The 18,632-nt window shown below is 37.0% G+C and overlaps 1 protein-coding gene across 3 annotated transcripts in view; it reads right to left on the reverse strand.

Annotated features, from left to right (window-relative positions):
• The window catches only part of TMEM117 (transmembrane protein 117), a 217,284-nt gene that overhangs the window by 54,021 nt on the left and 144,631 nt on the right, over nucleotides 1–18,632 (reverse strand). For all 3 annotated transcript variants that reach the window (XM_062017088.1, XM_062017076.1, XM_062017084.1), the window contains one exon: nucleotides 17,799–17,896. In XM_062017088.1, the coding sequence (XP_061873072.1) occupies nucleotides 17,799–17,896 (98 nt within the window). The remainder of the gene's footprint in view (nucleotides 1–17,798; nucleotides 17,897–18,632) is intronic.

Here is an 18,632-nt window from a genome sequence, read left to right on the forward strand (position 1 = left end):
ATAGCAGGTCTTCACTTTGCAGTGGTGGTATTTTAACGCCATATTTAGAGAGAAATGGACTTTACACTTAAAACTCCCCAAATACTGTGAAATACTATACTAGACCAGCAGTTTTTTGAGTCTGAAAAGTGTTCACAAACCCTGTAACAGATAACTGCTTATACAGGCATATGTCATTTCATAGTTAAAGGTGATTTCAGAGATGGATTCTACAGGACTGGAGTAATCACCACTTGTGCTATGAACAGTTATTGCAGAATGCCAGAACATCTCTTCTGCAGCCCGCTGTCCTTAAAGCAAAATGTTCACAGCATCATTCAGTGTGGGATCCTTTATAGCTCCCCCCCCCCCCAAAATGCTGCATCATAGAATAAACCTAAACAATGCTTCCACTGACTAGTGCTGTTACCAATTTCTCTGTCAGTCAAATTATAGTTCCCTGGAATTTGCATAAATCTAAATGCCAGGACAAAACATGTTTAATTCTATTTAGATTTCTGGAATTACATTTGCATTAAATTGCTTTAAAAGACAGGATGTGTGGCTCTTTAATGAATGATACCAGCAAAGCCTCTGTTGCTTTACTCAAATGGGAAGAATTGATTATATGAAGCATTTTGGTTACAAGGCAGAAATCAAAGACAGTATATAGATCACCTGTTTCTTAAGGGGAAAAAAAAGTTTTCATCATTCAGTTTGATGTATCAATGCTATTTCATACCTGGGCTTACCATATGGACAAACGTCCTCAAATCTCTTTTATAAGAATTGCTCACAATATCAAGAAGTTTGGAATGAACTCTTACCTTATCACAGGTGAAAGCTACTTAAAATCTCAGCTCATGCTTAACATACTATGGTGGCAGTGTGTGCCTGCTGTGTCAACAGATTGTCCCACCTTGGATCTTACCATTCATTTCATTCAAAATAACAGCCTTAGGAGCTCTTTGAAAATGAAATGTTTAAAAACATATCCAAGAGCTTTCTACTTATGCTATCACACTTTGTATTACAGAGTAATGATTTGTCAAGCCAGCTCTTTCTGTAACCCAAGGCCCGGCTAATGAATGTTGTATTTTAATTCATTTATTGCTTCAAAATTAAAACGCTTCTTTAGTTTTTAGGTTGTTTTACAATAAAGTCACGCCTGCTGCCAAAGCAGAATCACATTAATGTTCATCCAGTTTGCTCATATTGTAAAGAGAATGAGAAAACCAAGCCCTAACAGGCAGTGGATGCACTAACAAGCACAGCTGTGTCAAAAAGTCAAAAGGTTCCCGAAGCAATCCAAAATTCAGATTTTAGGTGGTGCACATATCTATCCATCTATCTATCTATCTATCTACACATATGCATGCATCATGCCCATACAATCAGACTTTGCGAATGGGATAACAGTATCTTCTTTCTCTTTCTGCACATTCAGGGAGAGACACTGAAGCTGAATTCTACTTGTTCAAGCAGATCTGGTTTTGTCCTTGTACTGGGAATTACCTCAATCACAGCAAGTAATCTCACTGCAGATATCCAAACAGCATGAATGATCTGAAAAACTAAAATGATAAAACTGAAGAGGTAAATAATGGAGTTACAAAGTAGTGGTTCACATTCCCTAACATTATCCGTATTTCTAAACTGATCAGAGAGCACAAACATGAGCATACTAAGGGGGCTTGACAAGACAGAGTGTTAAAATTCGTGAAATTTTCATACAGTCCAGGAAAAGATCTTATGATACAACTTTATCTTGTATCTTAAGCTAAGATCCTGAATTCATAGCCAGGGATGGTTTGGTTTTCTCAAGTACTAGAAGCACCACAAATCTCTTGCAGGGCAAATTTAAGGGACACTTTCATAAATTTAGACGGTTAAAATATAACTGTAGGATAGTAAATTCAGATGGCTAAAGAACAAATATTTTGGCTATGACTCGTTTTCCTGGAAGGGTAAAGAATTTTTCATATGCATCACTTTCTGAGTACACATACCTAGTTCTTATTGTCAACTTCCTTTATTAATCTGGCCATACTATTGTAAGGCAAAACCTGCTGTCACAAGACACATTACAATTCAGAATGCCATGCAGGGTGAGCAGGCATCCTCTGACAGTCATAAAGTCAGATTATTTGCCCATGTATCATAAAAAATAATCCAATCATGTTTCTGACACAAAAATCCTACAGATACAAATAATAACAATACTATTATTACTCAAATCAGTAATAAGAAAAACAACAAGCCAACAGGAAACTCAATAAATGAAAGGGAAAAGGAGCATGATGAAGTGGAAACAAGACAAACCAAAAAAAAAAAAGAGAGGGATATATACCCAGCAGTAGAATTTTGCTTATTGAGTAATGAGAAGATATGAATCAACACTATGACGAAAGAAATGTAAGAGTTACAAGGAGGAAATATTACCAAAGGTGAGGAAAGAGTTAACAACTTAACTAATCAAAGACTGTATCTGTCATTGTGTGCTTCAAATATCTATTTGCATGATGCCATAGAGCTTATTAAATACTGTAGGGAAAAATGTCCCGTCCAACTAACTGAACAGAAGCTGACAACACCTAGAAGAGTATTAGTTTCATTGAAGACTACTGGGCTTTTACCATTGATTTAAAAAAGACAGTCAGGTGCTCATTTCAATATACTTGCATAGATGTTCTTTTTCACTAGGAGAAGTCAATCATCTTGACTGTTGAAGTGGATATTACTTTGATTACAAGCACCAAGGTTTCCTGAATTTTGCGATATCACCAAGATTGCTTACCCTGTGCTTGAATGGAAGATCCTAAATGAATGCTGCTTCTCTGGAAAATAATATGATTTGGGGGCCCTCTTATGACATATTGTTGGCATCTCCAGTATTAGTTGTCATATTAACACGACATATCCTTCATAAGCATTGTTGATATTATTAACAGTTACAGGTTTAGCTATAGATATAAACAGGGTTTTTTCTCCAGACTAGAAGAAAATTTACTGAGGCCTTTCAGGCCTTACAACTTGGTTGCATTTAATAAAATAGTTATAATGTCTCCAGAAAGTCAGTTTTGTTTCAATAACAGCCTTGAAAGTAGTTAAAGAAACAAAAGCACATTTCCGGCTTTAGATGAATGTTTACACAGATGTCATTGTTTCACTGTGCTGTTACCCACCAGCAGTGTAAGCCATTAGTGGAACAAAAACCATCATTCCACAACAAGCTATCACTCCACTAATGCCATGGCTTAAAGAATACATTAAGAGGCCAGTGTTTTCATATGGGAGATATCCATACATCTTCCATGAGTAATTACATTACCAGTAACCCTTTTAAAAGGCTATCTTTGCTCAGTTGCTTTGCCAATAGCTCAAAGCCTGGTTTTATGACAATCCCACATACTCATACTGTATGAATTGCTAACAGATGAACCAGCTAATATGCTGGTGCTCTCTGGTGAATGTCAAATCATAGAATTGAGAATCATCAAAAGAAACAAATTCTCTTTACATAGCCTTAAACAGTTTGGTTTTATTTATTACTGAAAATACTAGAGAAATATAAGAATTAGTGACCCTGAAAATGGCATGTGTTTGTACACTTTGCAAAGAATTATAATTATCAGGAAGTACAACCACTAACTTTTTCAAGAGCTCCAGCATTCACGATGGTATAAAAAAGCAGCCTCTAGCTATAGTACAAGCATCTCTTTCATGAAGGATAAAAGTAGTGATATGAAGATAAGCAATACAGGCCATGTCTCGCAATATCCTAATTTGAAGACCTAATAATGCCAGCACATTCAGTCTGAGAAGTCTTGCTAAATTCTAAAAGACTCTCTGAATCAATTCTGTGAGTGATGTCAAATCTATTAATGAATAAAAACTGCTAACCTGAATACTAACACTGTACTTTTCTACTACAGAGTCTACTCTTTGCTCCTGAGATGGTGATTAAAAATAGCAACTGTCACTGTATCTGTCAGTCAGTGGGTACACAGATGACGTAGGAGGCCGTGTGCAGAAGCGTTTTTGGACCATCAAGCAGCAATACACAGAAAGACTGTGAATAAATTAAATCAAAAATATAAGCCCCAGGCTGATGTGTTTGAACTTCACTGCAAACATTCTTCATACATATTTAATTGCTCCATTGAGACTGTGACTGTTCTGGAAATGTTCCAGGCGTTATTTCCATTCCATTAGTACACTTGCAGTATGTGTACTCCTTAACCCAAAATGATTGATTCCATAAATGTCTTCCCACTTACTGACCTGAACAGTAATTGAGGTTGTGTATAGATTAAAAGAGAGTGTATGCATCTTGAAACCAGACAAAATATATTGTAGTCACTAAAATATCTTGTGGCACAAGAAGAAAGACGTACTTCCAACAGGAGACACCAAAACAGCTTCATAGAAATGTTTCAGGTGGGAAGAGCTGGAAATTATACAATGGGTTGAAAAACTGTTTAATGACACTTTAAACAAAATTCTAAGTACAAAGTCTCACCTTTCTGAAACACAACACAATCTTTATTTGAAATATTATTATCACTTATCAGGTGCTTTTGTCTGCACTTGCATCTTTAAATTAATTTGCTCCGGTAGAAAGTATCAATTTTTTACATTCAATAAAAGTAAAACTAAAGAAGTTCAAGTAGTTTTATCAATTCAGCTGTACACAAGGGGAAAAGCTAAATGTTTTTAAGATCTTATTCAAATCAAGATAATGTTGTAAAGTGTAAATTATTCTACTGTGAACTAAAACTTTTCCTGTTGAAGTTATTAAAGTATGATTAAATTGCAGCAGTTCAAATCCTAAGCAAGCCACCTTGAGGAAACAATACTGAAGATGTCCATATGCATTGTCTGGCTTCTGGGTTAACTTGAAAACTATGGACAGTCTTAAACTGTTAGTACTTAAGACATGAAAAGTAAAATCAGTGGTATCATATTTCAAGGAAAAAATGGCTGCATTCATAATACATTTCTTTTTAACCGAGGTACGTTCATGCAGCTCGGTCAAGCTTGTATCAGACACTGGAAGAATCCCTGGAAAACAAATTCATAGTATACTTTATTTATAAAGTTTAGAAGCATGACTATGTTAGACTTATGTGACTGCAGAGATGCTTAGACAAGAAACCTGGACCTCTCTTGGAGAGAAGTTTCATCCTGAGAACTAGTGCACTAAAACTGACACTAACATTGAATGTGCTGTATTCCTCTGGATTGTCTGTGTGAAATTTATTCAATTTAAAGATTGTTTCCCAACTAAATTCCAAATCCTTCAACTCAATATACCATTTAAAAGTCAAATAAGATCTTTCCAGCTTGTTCACTGTCACTGAAAACATGCCTTTCTATTTCCTTGCCCAAGACCTATGCTTCCTGTGCTGTGCCAATGGGCCTTGAATTTTCAATAAGTGAGGTCAGGTCAAAGCATGCAAGTAACTGGAAGCTGAACATGTGTTGAGGGTCATTTTTTTTCCTGACACACTACTTTTGTCAGCAGCAAATACACCAGTGCAGATGAGAGACTTAGCACATCTCTGTGCCACATCATTACTTTTTAAAGCAGGAAGTCCAGACAGTAACCTCCCTTGGGTAGAGATTGCACTTGCACTTGGGCTGCGCAGTTCCAGCACAATGGAGGGCCCAAAGAAGTTTATTTCTAATAGCAATTTGTTTTAATACATAGGACATGGGTGGTTGTTTAGAGGAAAATAATTTACTAAAAGTTTTAAATTTATTATGTTTCAGTTTACAGAAGAGACAGCTTAGGGCACTTCACTATTCAAAGTTCCAACAATTATGTATAAATTCAGTAAATATTAAATCCAACCTGTCTAAATGAAAAGTAAGTAACCAACCAGAACAAGAAAGAGAAGAAAGAGAAAAAAATATCCTGTGCATTTTAAACATGATGCAATTCCCCAATGTATGAAAAAGCGTAAAAGCCCAGGAGCTTGCACTGGAGCTAACAGTCACACAATCTCAAAAAGAACATTTATTCAGCACTGGAAGAAAGCTGCATATAGTACCTTTAAAAGGAGAAATATATTTTCTTTCATTTTTTAGCATATCTTTGAATAAAGTAAAGCTGTCACAGCAATGAAAACCTTTTCCATTTTAATGTATTATCTGGACAATTTCCTGGCTTTTGTCCACTACCTTCCCACTTGTACAATATTATTTATTCAGTAAAATGAAATTCAAATTACTTCATGGCAAAACTAGTGGATTCAGGTAGGGTGTGTGAAAAAGAAATGGGGAAGCAGTAAACTAGAATATAAGCAACAAAGCTTCCGAAAACACGTGCCTTTCTCAAGGCTGAATAGATTTTTTCCATCTGTTGTCTCTGGCTTTGCCTTATCCCTTCAACCATCACAGACAAGACAACCTGATGCTGTTTCCATTGAAATACAGAAACGCTTTGCATGAGGAGCAGCACTGTGTTCACCAATGTACCAGCACAATCAGTAATACAAAGCAAACAAAAGTAAACTGCAGTCAAAGTGCAGGAAAACATCATTCATTTCAGTAAGAATCTGAAGGATGGAAAATGTTTAGTACCATATTAATGGTATCTTTGTTTACACACTGTTTACTGAAGCTCTTGACTTTGATGAGCCAGTATGACAAATTCATTATGTTCATCAGGATAACTTCCTGCTAGACAAAGTACCTCAAAAATGCATGGTCTGAAATTTAACTACTATTTGTTATTGTAAGGACTTAACTGCTAACATGGTTTTTTTTGTGTGTTGCTAAAAAAAAAAAAAACAAACCAGAAAGGATGATGAAATATCACAACATACATTATGAAACCAAGAGCCCTGCAGGTCACCTTTTGTTAACAATTTTTTTGTTGTGATCTCGTTGACAATTTAATCTACCCTTTGTTTTAGGTGTTGCTTTTTCTATTGTCACAATTATCAACAGATAACATGCAATTATTTGAATTAAAAATATAGCTACAACATCCTCATCATGTTATCCAGTCTAAAAAAGCTATTTGAAAGTTGAATGCTTCGATTTAGATAGCTGTCAGCAGATCCTTTTAATTTTACAATGCTGCTGACTTTTTTCAAGTAGAAAAGTAAGAAAGAAACAAAAGAAATGCGACTAATACTAAATAGAGGTTTATACAAGGACTAATTAATCATATGTACACTCGTGGTCGTGTTAAGCACATCCTAAAACATTAGTTTTAATTAATTTTTCATTTTTATTGAATGTTTTTATTCTGATAGAGGCCACGGGATATAAGAATTGGGAGGTGACAGCAAGGGACAAAGTCTGGCAGCATTTAAATAATAATTTGCTGTTCCACATTTATGTACAATCTTTGCAAAAGACAGCCTCATCACTTTTCTGGTAGCCCTAAATAACTGAATTTTGGTGTAACAAGCTTTTTTTGTTGTTGTTCTTTTAAAATATCACCAGTTAGAAAGTAACTCAGCATCAGTACAGCCACATTCTAGTCCCATATAGCACTTCGGATCTGAAGCTGTGATTTCACTGGAACCACTGCTGTTTGTTGGTCTGTTTTCACAAGGAGAGTGAGCTGATGCACAAACCTATTCATGCCCAGGACACGGGAGATGCCATATCATCAAGAACTATCAGCAAGTCAAGAAGAATAAAACTTTTTAAATCAATGGATGACAACCATAATATCTACCTGATGGAAGGCCCTAAAATCACATTGTATCCGAACCAGTTTTCACTGGGCACAGATCAGTTTCACGTGCATTTGAAAGCCAAAGAACACCTGACATCAGCATTTCTTGTAGTGCTTGTCATGATTTAAAAAATAAGTTCATAGTTTTGTGTATTCCTATGGGCCTTCCAGTCAGAATATGTAAATACTCAACATTTACGGGAAACATGGGAATATGAGAAAGACGAGTCGGTAGTTCAGCTGAGCACGTCAGCAAATCCAAAGACACAAATTTAAACATGCCATTATGGAGAAATACAATTTTTTAAAAGTACTCTGGCATTCCAGGAAGGGAAATAATTTAATTGCTTTAATCATCACGTTTATTTTACAAAATTGAATTGATTTTTGGAATCCAGCCATGACAAAGTCTATTAACTCTGGCTGTGAGCACGAGCAGCTGAAGCACTATCCATTGAACTCAGTGGGCTTTCAGAGTGCATGTCTTGCACAAAACCATTGGCTGAGGCTGCATTTTCTCCATGCAGCATGTCTTCGTATGATGAATCCTTTAAAGCTTCCTCAAAGAGACTTTAATTCAAGTCAAACTGATCACGTTTCGGGCTATGATTTTCCCAGGCCTCTGCACATTGAAGCAAGGTTGCAAGACAGTGAATTTCTACCTTGATAATCTGAAATGCATCTTTCTGCTGTATCAATAATAATGCACAGTGTGCATGCTGATATAATTGCAATACTTGGGACTTCTGTCTTGGAGTGGCTGTCACAATTACCTGATTATATATTGCTGTAATTTAACTTTCAGCATTTTTTTCTGCCTACATGATCACATAATGCATATTATCTGACAGCTATACTCATCCTACTCTTAGAGTGGACCCAGAATGGGGCCTAGGTTATCTATAAATGCCAAAGAGAGAAAAAGATGGGTTTGCTAATAACAAATGGATTTATACTGTGGAAGAGGAAGGGAGGGAAAGCACTTAAGCAGATAGAGGGCACTGACAGAACAAGCAACTGCATCAGTGATTCTGCTCATCTCCCTGAAAATCTTCAACAGGGCCTGAGTGGAGGCAGAGGTGTCTCCTGCTCAGCAAAAACTCTGCAGAAAGTGAAGAGCAGGTGTTAAAAGGACTTCCTGCAACATTACTTTCACACTGGCCCTGTGCCTGAACTGAGGATTGCAGCAGCCTATTTCAAAGAAATAGCTTTTGAAACCTGCTAGGGAAAATTTTTGTCTAAAAATTAGAGCTTTTCAATTTTTGGCATAGAATGTGATTTTGTAAAAGCATTTTCATTTGGAAGTGCTGTTATTACTGAAACATTGCAGACACTGCACTTCAGGAAGTTTTATTAAAGCTAGAGTATTTTTAGTAATTGTTCATGATATACCACTTGCTCACTAACAGGGGTAGAATAAAACATACGTTTTAAAACAGGTGACGATGGGTTGCCATATCCATCCAATTACGAGGGCTATACTAAGAGATCTAGCAATTATGTAGGAATAAAACCAGCCTTTTTTTTTCTAACAGGCTATCAGCTATTGAATTGCAAGTAGATACCAAATATAACTCAAAAAGCTTAAACAGGCTGAGGCAGAGAAAAAATATGCTGTAAGCCACATATGTACTACAGCAGTTCAAAGAATTTAAAGCCAAATCAAAGGTGAAACCCAAGCCTATAAGCCCAATCCAAAACCCCACTGTGGCTAATGGCCGATCCTTTTCTCTCTTCAATGTAACTATCTTTCATCCAGATTGCTCTATAAATCTTTGTTTTAAAACACTTCCACAGTTGAAGTTATTAGAGAAATTGTTTTTGTGCAGGAGTGTTAGGAGTTCCCCTTCTCCTCTTTACTGCTGACTTGTGTGTATGGGTGTGTGTCTGGATGTGCACATCTATGTCCTACTTCATATAAGAGGAAAGCTGCCATGCTACACTCGCTCTCCTCTGCCAAACCTTCTCTTATTCATGCAAATACAAATAAGAAGCAACATCAATTTTTGTTTGATGTGTAGCAGTCTCGATCAGAAAAAAAGAAACAGGATGAGACAAATTTGAAGACAAATAACAAATCCAATCTTCATGCTAAAGTGCTCTCACAGTATCTCTTTTTACAGTATCTCTTTTTAATCTGAAATCTCAGTTACCTAAACTTCATTTTGTCTCCCTCGAATGCTTTTCCTTCTGAGAACAGAAGTGAGATGAGACAATTTGTCTCACTATTCTTCCTATTATAAATAGAGTGGGGGAAAATACATGATACAGCCTTTCCAAATATAGACTGGCATAGACAAGATATGAATTCCTTCCTTGACAGGTGAGACAGATGGGAGACTTCCACATGCACTCTCTCACATATGGACATGTTCTCTCTGCTCATATATAAGTAATGTCATGCAAACCGTCTACCTCTCATGCAGTACATTACCAGTCCATGAACAACATGCTCCATGTGGCTACACAGGTGGACTGCGGACTGACTGCATTTCACAAAATCCTGCCACCCTCACTGGCTTTTCCTAGAAAAGTCAGGGAAAGGTTGACACAGGCCATGATGTTAGAGCAGCAAATGCTACCTTGGAAGCCAACATGCTCGCAACTGGGTTAGAGCCCCAAGTCTGCCTTGCCCTTTCCCTCTTGCTTCTGCACACACTGCTACCATTTTGGGCTACTGCTGTGTTGGAGGCAGGGAGTAAGGGAAGAAGGAAAAAAGGCAGACGTGTTCTACCAAGGAATGGAATGATTGTTGGTACTGGAAACCAGTGGGGAGGTCTGAATAATATTTCCAGTTGTCTGCCCAGATTACTTCATATAAATCAGGATTACTTCATATATGTCAGGTTACTTTATATAAATCTTCTATGCAAGACCTTAGTGAATACTTTGTAACAAAATAAAAAGAAAATAGTAAAGAACTTATTTATTGCCTTGCTTATCCAAACTGAAGTTACTAACTTTGATTATAGCATAATCAGTAATACTGTAAAATATTTTAATGTTCTTTTATAGTTTTTATGCTATTTACCAGGAAATCTGTCTCATCCTCTAGATAATTCCAGGTTTCTGTTCAGTAGCCATTATTCCAAGATGCATTAAGAACAGTGTGGCCAGCAGGATGAGAGAAGTTCTCCTCCTCCTCTACTTTGCCTTGATAAGGTCACATTTGGAATATATGTCCAGCTCAAAAGAGATAGGGAACTGCAGCAGAGAGTCCAGCGGAGGGCTTCGAAGATGATCAGAGGACTGGAGCATCTCTCTTACAAGAAAAGGCTGTGGGAACTTGGGCTGCTTAGCCTACAGAAGACCTGACTGAGAGGGGACATTATCAACTCTTATAAATACGTAAAGGGCAAGTGTCAAGAGGTTGGGGCGAATCTTTTTTCTGTAGTGCCCAGTGACAGGTCAAGGGGTAACAGACACAAGCTGGAACACAGCAAGTTTCACTTGCACATGAGGAGAAACTTCTTTCCAGTGATGGTGAGGTAGCCCTGGCACAGGCTGCCCAGGGAGGTTGTGGAGTTTCCTTCTCTGGAGGTTTCCATAACCCGCCTGGATGCATTCCCACGCAATCTGATGGAGGTCAATTTGCTTTAGCAGAGGTCAGATTACATGATCTTTACAGGTCCCTTCCAACTCCTACCACTCTGTGATTCTGTGATCTTATCACAAGATAAATTACTTAAATAGGAAAGAATCAACAGACAAACTTAAGCCCCTAGAAAACAGGGATATAGGTATATATATAGGTATATATATGAATATATATTATAGATACATTATTTTGTTGTTTCATACAGTTGTCTTTATGGGACTCCATCACAAAAACTTTTATTCAAATTTAGTGAAAAGTAGTATGTTTATTTGGGTTAGTATATAATTTAGCGTAACAAAACTGTAATGTCTAATTAGTTTTTCCCAGTGCAGTCTATCACAAAAAAAAATGGATGCTTTAAGAAGCTGTCTTTTAAAAGAAATGTATGAACTACATTCATATACGTGAAAAGAAAAAAAAGTGTCCTATATGCATCTTGACGATGAAAGCATAGAATATGTAAACATAACGTATGAAACTAACCACTCATATAGGTGCATAATAGAAAATGTCTTAAAGAAACTATCTTTTATTTCTATTTGGGAGATGCATCTATCTGCCTCATAAGGAAGCTTCTGCTATTTCCAGTGTTCAAAATATTGTCCAATTAAGAATCCTACACAAACCCATGGATAATACAATTCTCTATAAACATAAAATATGTATGTGAATTAATAATCTGTAGTAATTCAGAACAATTAATTTGAATAAAAGTTTTTAAACCTATATTACTAACTTGCTGAATCAAAATACTGTGATTATTCACATACATTTCTGAGCATGTGTAGTATTCTTTTTTTATTAAAGAAGCTAGAGAGAGCTTATGGAAATACACACTAAAAGATTATTTAGTTTGTAAAGTCAAACACAGCAAATACAGGGAGTCACAAATTTACAATTCTCTGTATTACTTTATTTCTTCCCCATGTTGGTATGTGCTTCGTATTATTTCAGATAAGAGCACTATGTCAAAGATGTATTATTGCACCAGTGAAGACTGATCATTGTGTACACGTACAATGAACGTCTAGCCAGGGCCGCCACGGAAATGGATTCCAGTCTGCTACTTGCATATTCAAACATTCAGCTTGTATATATTATTCTGTCACCCTGTCTGCAATCAGTATTCAGCTGCACAATCCACCATGATCTCTACACTCCCCCATTTTGATAATCTACCTTTGAATATCAATTTTCTTTTCCCTGGTTACACAGACCTCAGTAGTTCTCTTCCAGTAAACTCATTTCTTTTTGTCAGTGCTCTGATTTCCCCTATAGCTAAAAGTTCATAGGAAGAACTCTTTATATCTTGCTCATTATAATCCCCCTCCATCCTCTGTTAGGAAAGTTTTGAGGACAATTAATATTTGAAGAGTTTGTTGAGAGAGAGTATTTGTATCTTGTCTCTATTAACCAAACCATGCACAGAACCCAGAGATGTCCTGATGATCTTGTTATAACTACAACATTCAATTCTCCACAGGATGTGGCAGGCCACTGCGGAAGACATTGTAACGAGGAGGCAGTGATTTCAGGCACAAACTCGGCAGAGGTTAAATACAGGCCTTGTTGGCAGAGACTTGCATGTTAATGCGGGCAACGACTACATAACCTGAGTACACACTGCATGAGTAGGAACCGTCTTTAGCAACTCCACCTGAATGTTTTGCTTCTGAGAGCTTGCTCCTTTGCAGACTTGTAAAAGCATAATGCTCTCAGCAAACCTCAGGGTACCATCTAGACAGCTCAGTACCACACAGGTTTGTTCACTTGGAAGAATACTTTATAGACAATAAAAACAGGCATGCCATAACTTTAATAGATTAGATTCAAGTTCATGAATTCTCTTAACGTTATTCTCCTCCATTTGGATGAGTGGACAGTGAGGTGGATCAAGAGCTGGCTGAATGACAGAGCCCAGAGGGTGGTGATCAGTGGCACAGAATTGAGTTGCAGGCCTGTGGCCAGTGGAGTTCCACAGGGATCGGTTCTGGGGCCAGTCTTGTTCAACATCTTCATCAGTGACCTGGATAAGGGGACAGAGTGTACCCTCAGCAGGTTGGCTGATGACACCAAACTGGGAGGACTGGCTGATTCCCCAGAAGACTGTGCTGCCATTCAGCAGGATCTCGACCGGCTTGAGAGTTGGGCAGAGAGGAACCTCATGAGGTTCAACGAGGACAAGTGCAGAGTCCTGCATCTGGGAAGGAACAACCCCATGCACCAGTACAGGCTGCGGGTCGAACTGCTGAAGAGCAGCTCTGCAGAGAGAGACCTGGGAGTCCTGATTGATAATAAGCTAAACATGAGGCAGCAATGTGCCCTTGTGGCCAGGAAGGCCAATGGCATCCTGGGATGCATCAAGAAGAGTATGGCCAGCAGGTCAAAGGAGGTTCTGGTCCCCCTCTACTCTGCCCTGGTGAGGCCTCATCTGGAGTACTGTGTCCAGTTCTGGGCTCCTCAGTTCAAGGGGGACAGAGAACTTCTGGAGAGAGTCCAGCACAGGGCCACCAAGATGATCGGGGCACTGGAACATCTTTCATATAAGGAAAGGCTGTGGGAACTGGGGCTGCTTAGTCTAGAGAAAAGGAGACTGAGGGGAGATCTTATTAACATTTATAAATATCTAAAGGGTGGGTGTCAGGAGGTTGGGACATCCCTTTTTTCTATTGTAGCTAGTAACAGGACAAGGGGTAATGGGATGAAGCAGGAACACAAAAAGTTCCACTTAAATATAAGAAAAAACTATTTCACTGTGAGGGTGAGGGAGCCCTGGCACAGGCTGCCCAGAGGGGTTGTGGCGTCTCCTTCCTTCAGGTCTTCAAGACATGTTCCTATGTGACCTGATACAGGTGAACCTGCTTCTGCAGGGGTTTGGACCAGATGATCTCTAAAGGTCCCTTCCAATTTCTACCATTCTATGATTCTATGATTCATTTTTAGGGTATTTAGTAGTCTTTTTTCTGTCTTAACAAGGAGTTTCCATACAAGAATTCCTCATAAAAAGAGACTATTAGTATCAGTTGGTCTTAAGTGGAATAAAAATATTATTTGCAAAATAACTGGTCTTCTCACATAGTACTTCCCCCTCTGCTTCCTCTAATACTCCATACTAAAAATAACTACCATTCTATACTGTCCTCTTTATTTAACTGATCCCTAGCTACTGCTATTGGCTTGTTGTCAGTCTTGTCCAAGATCTTTATTTGGCTTAATTTAACAACCTTTTTTCATTGTTCTTCTTTCAAATGCCGGTCCTCTCATGTCATATATCATTTGTCTCTCCTAAACTAGCAAAATTACCAAGATATCAAAAAAATATAAATCAGTCTATCTCAATTCATGCCTGTAACCTTGCAATAGCAACAGCAACCACATAGCACCGGAGATAGTTGTCACTCTGCCGCAGCCTCATCTGACTGCCAAGTGGTGCGGATACTTAACTCTCTGTGGATCTCTTTCATAACCCACAAACATGTCTGCACCATCTTAGTAATTCCACCAGGCTTCCAGATACTTTATTGCTTTCTAAAAGTCATCTTCATGATACATTTTTTTAAACATGTAAGAAAGTGTGTTTGGATTTGCAGTGTATCCCTATGCAATATAACACAGACTGTAACAATATTATACGAAAGAGCCTCTTGGTGGTGGAAGTAGTCATTAGCAGAGCTGGAAATGACCAAAATGGAGACCTTTCTATCAAAAACTCCCAATCCACCACTGTAAGAAATGTAGAAAGCATTTCAATAACTCCTTAGTGATGGGCTAAACAGAAGCAAATAGCAAATGGATATTTTTGATCTAGACAAGCTGCTTGTGGAAGAATTATGTTGTGAAGTCTTTCAAAAGACAACCAGAATCCTCAGGAGCAACTAACAACAAGTTGTTGACAATGTTTCCAAGGAATGATTTAAACCAGGAGATGACAAGCTAAATCTAAACCTTTGCCAATTAGTCACACTGGACAGCTGAAAACAATTCCAAACTAGAAACACAAAGCAGTCATATGATCAACTGTTAGAAACATGTGGATGTTGCCCCATGACAATCCATCTGTCTGTGGTACATTTATATACATTTTCTAATTTTACAAAGTAAACCCGAAAATAAAAATTATACAAAAAACAAGTTCAGTGTGTATATAAAATTTTCATTTCACCAGTCACTGTAGGCTGTGCATCACATATCTATACTGGAATAATTAAAATATAGTGCACTGTATTACACTATCACTGCTAAACAGGTGTCCCACTAGGAAATGTCCTGAATAAATGGATTTTGGCATACCAATATCTGTGTAGTACTGAGGATGCTTCATTTAAGACATTTCAGAAATTAAGCTGCTCACATCCCCCTGCTTAAGCAACAATAAATAAAATACAAAGGAAATAAATGAAATACCCCACACTATCATGCACAACATTATCAATACTTTAACTCCTCCCTCTATTTTTCCTGCTTATAAGGGGAAAAAAAGTCTAATGTGCACTATCTAAATAATGTCTCTAAAGAATGTAGACTAGTTCCCAGGGCTATTTTATTTCATTGATTAAAGCTAAAAATAACAACATTTATCTTACTCTTCAGGTTTTGAAATCCCCACTAAGCATACTCTTTAGTACAAGAATCACACATGAAAAAAAGTCATCACTCTTTACTTTATCTCCATTTAAAACTTTTAGTAGGATTTGTTAATGGGGATACAATTTGAAAGAAAATACGTATTTATAACATAACATCTCTCACAACAATATTTAAGTACTTTTACTAATGTTTTATTGTTCATCCTGTGTAGCAGGTAAATTTGAAATCTATCATGTCATTTTACTTTTAACTCTTTTTTCCTTTCTTTCAGTCTTTTTGTGTAGTAAGTTTTTTCTTGACTCTTAACCAGTCTCCTTTCCAGTCCTTCAGACAAAGCCTTTCTTTAGGCGAGGATGAAAAAAAAATTATGCTCTAGATGGAGCTTTTCACTGACTTAACCAAATGCCACTGTAATCATTGCTAGCACACTTTGTACCTATCTGAACATGTTTTTAATACATCTGCTTTACCTTTTTGCCTAACCCAGCACACTGAGACAGAAACTTCCTCTGCACATCCCACACTGATGACAAGGAGCTATTTGAGCTCTCTCTGCTCCTTTACAACTTTTCAATCATGTTATTCTTTTTTACCTAGCTTTCTAAGATCCCTCTTCCATGTTAGCATTTGTTGAATTATTCACTTTATAAACTTTGCCATGTCACTGATATACAATGTATACAAATTATTCATACTACCTCTAAAATGAAAAAATGGAACTCCTCAGTCTTATCAACGTAGCAAAAAATTGTTTTATTTATACCTTTCATTGCACATTCCCAAAATGATGCTTAAATGTTCAGCACACAATGTGGGGCTTACAAGTCTTCTAAATTGCCTTCAGTAAAGAACTTTGTCAAAAGCCTTTGAAAGTCCAAATAAATTGGATCAAACATTTCTTCCTCATCCATTATTTTGATGACGTTCAAAGAGTTCTAATAGATCAGAGAGGAGCTTCTTTCAACAAAGCTACCCTGAGTTCTTTCAGCAAAATTTAATCTAGAGTTATGTTCATAATTCTATTATTGATGATGTATTCAATCCATTTAGCTAATACTAAATTCAGACTTGGAGGCAAGTAGGACAATTCTAGTTTTCCAGAAAAAAGCACAACAAAACCCTAAATAATACCCAAGTGTTAGCATTCATCTTTTCATTAGGCAGTAAAGCATGGGTAAGATTTGCACCAACTCAGTCCCTTCAGTTCCTCATAAACGTTTTCTGTAGTTACTCAGCCATCTGATTCAGCTTTCTTTTTAGTCTTTAAATTTCTCTTCTTTTTTAAAAATTACTTCTACTTAATTTTTTTTACTGCTTTAAAAGTATAGTCATTTAATAGTATTTACTATAGTAGAATCCACATAAATAAATCTTCAACTTCTCTGTAACTATTCTTTCAAAATATGCTATTTAAAAAACAGCAGGTCTGCTGATATTCTAATGAGCTTTTTAGCTTCTGATGTAGTTAAAAGCAATCTTTGCAGTTTCTTTCATCTTCAGCCATAAGGTTTTCAGATCACCTCTTAGACTATATTCACCATTTGAAATCCCATTCACAAATTAATTCTAATAATTGCTAAAATTAAATTCAAGGTCACAAAAGGACATTCACATACTTACCTTAATTGCAGGACTGACAATAGGACATATAAATGTTGTCACACGTAGCAAAAATTTTTCAACTCAGTTATAAATAGCACCAAAGATACAATAAAAGAAATGGTATAAATGCATTTTAAAATTCTATTTTTACACCAAAGACTTTGATTAGGAATTGTTCTCTCACAGCCTTTGTAATGTTTAATTTTTCGGTTATATAGCGTTTCATTTTTTATAACTATATATTCCTTTTATATTTCTTACTGACAGAGACAATTAGAGGATATATTTTTGGATGTTCTATAACTATACTTACAACAATTTGATTTTACCTACCAGAATAAAATGATTCTAATGTTTCCTTTCTTCCAGAAAGCTCTGGCAGACTTTCCCCAGTCTGGGTAGGGTTTGTCCTGAAGCATCATATCAGTGACCTACATGGAAAGAAGAAATAATATATAGTTAAACTTGTCACCAGAGAGTACTAACATGGACTTTATGAACACTTTTTTAAAATGTAAAACACACCTGCTTCAGTTCTGATAATTCAAATAGTTCAACAGTAGAAACATAGTACCTCTAATGATATTTGCAATCAAGATAAAATTTGTTGGCCTACATATTCTGGTGCCTGCAGTGCACACAGCTCCGTAAGGAAGAGGGAAACCTGTGGAGATCCAAAGACAGGAAGAGAAGAGGAACTAGTCTAAAAGTTACAGCAACCTACAGAACATGAACTACATTCCACTACAGCTACAAAGCTTTCTGGTCCAGCCTGGGAAAGCAAATCCACTTTCCTGAGAGCAGCATCAGCAGAATTTCCACTCTTGAAATCAGAACTGCAGCCAGGGAGTACAAACCTGTGAATTAAGCACTATATGCCATTTATAATCTCCTCTTGGTTCCTGGTATCAGTAAGAAAAGCACACTCGGGACTAGAGACAAGAAAATCCCTTAAAACTTGCCGGGAACTTAGAAAGTATGAAATATTTATTCTCATTTTCATAATTCCTGCCTAAAGAGTCCATCTGTTTCTTTGTCCAGAGAGTCATATGCATGTGCTGCTTCTATGTGGAACACAAAAGTAATAGAAATGACTTTCAGCTAAATTAGGGAGATGAATGTCCCTCAGGCGATTGGACCTTTGTGAAGCTGTGTCTTCATAACCAT

Source organism: Colius striatus, chromosome 1, assembly GCF_028858725.1.
Source record: "Colius striatus isolate bColStr4 chromosome 1, bColStr4.1.hap1, whole genome shotgun sequence".
Classification (NCBI taxonomy): domain Eukaryota; kingdom Metazoa; phylum Chordata; class Aves; order Coliiformes; family Coliidae; genus Colius; species Colius striatus.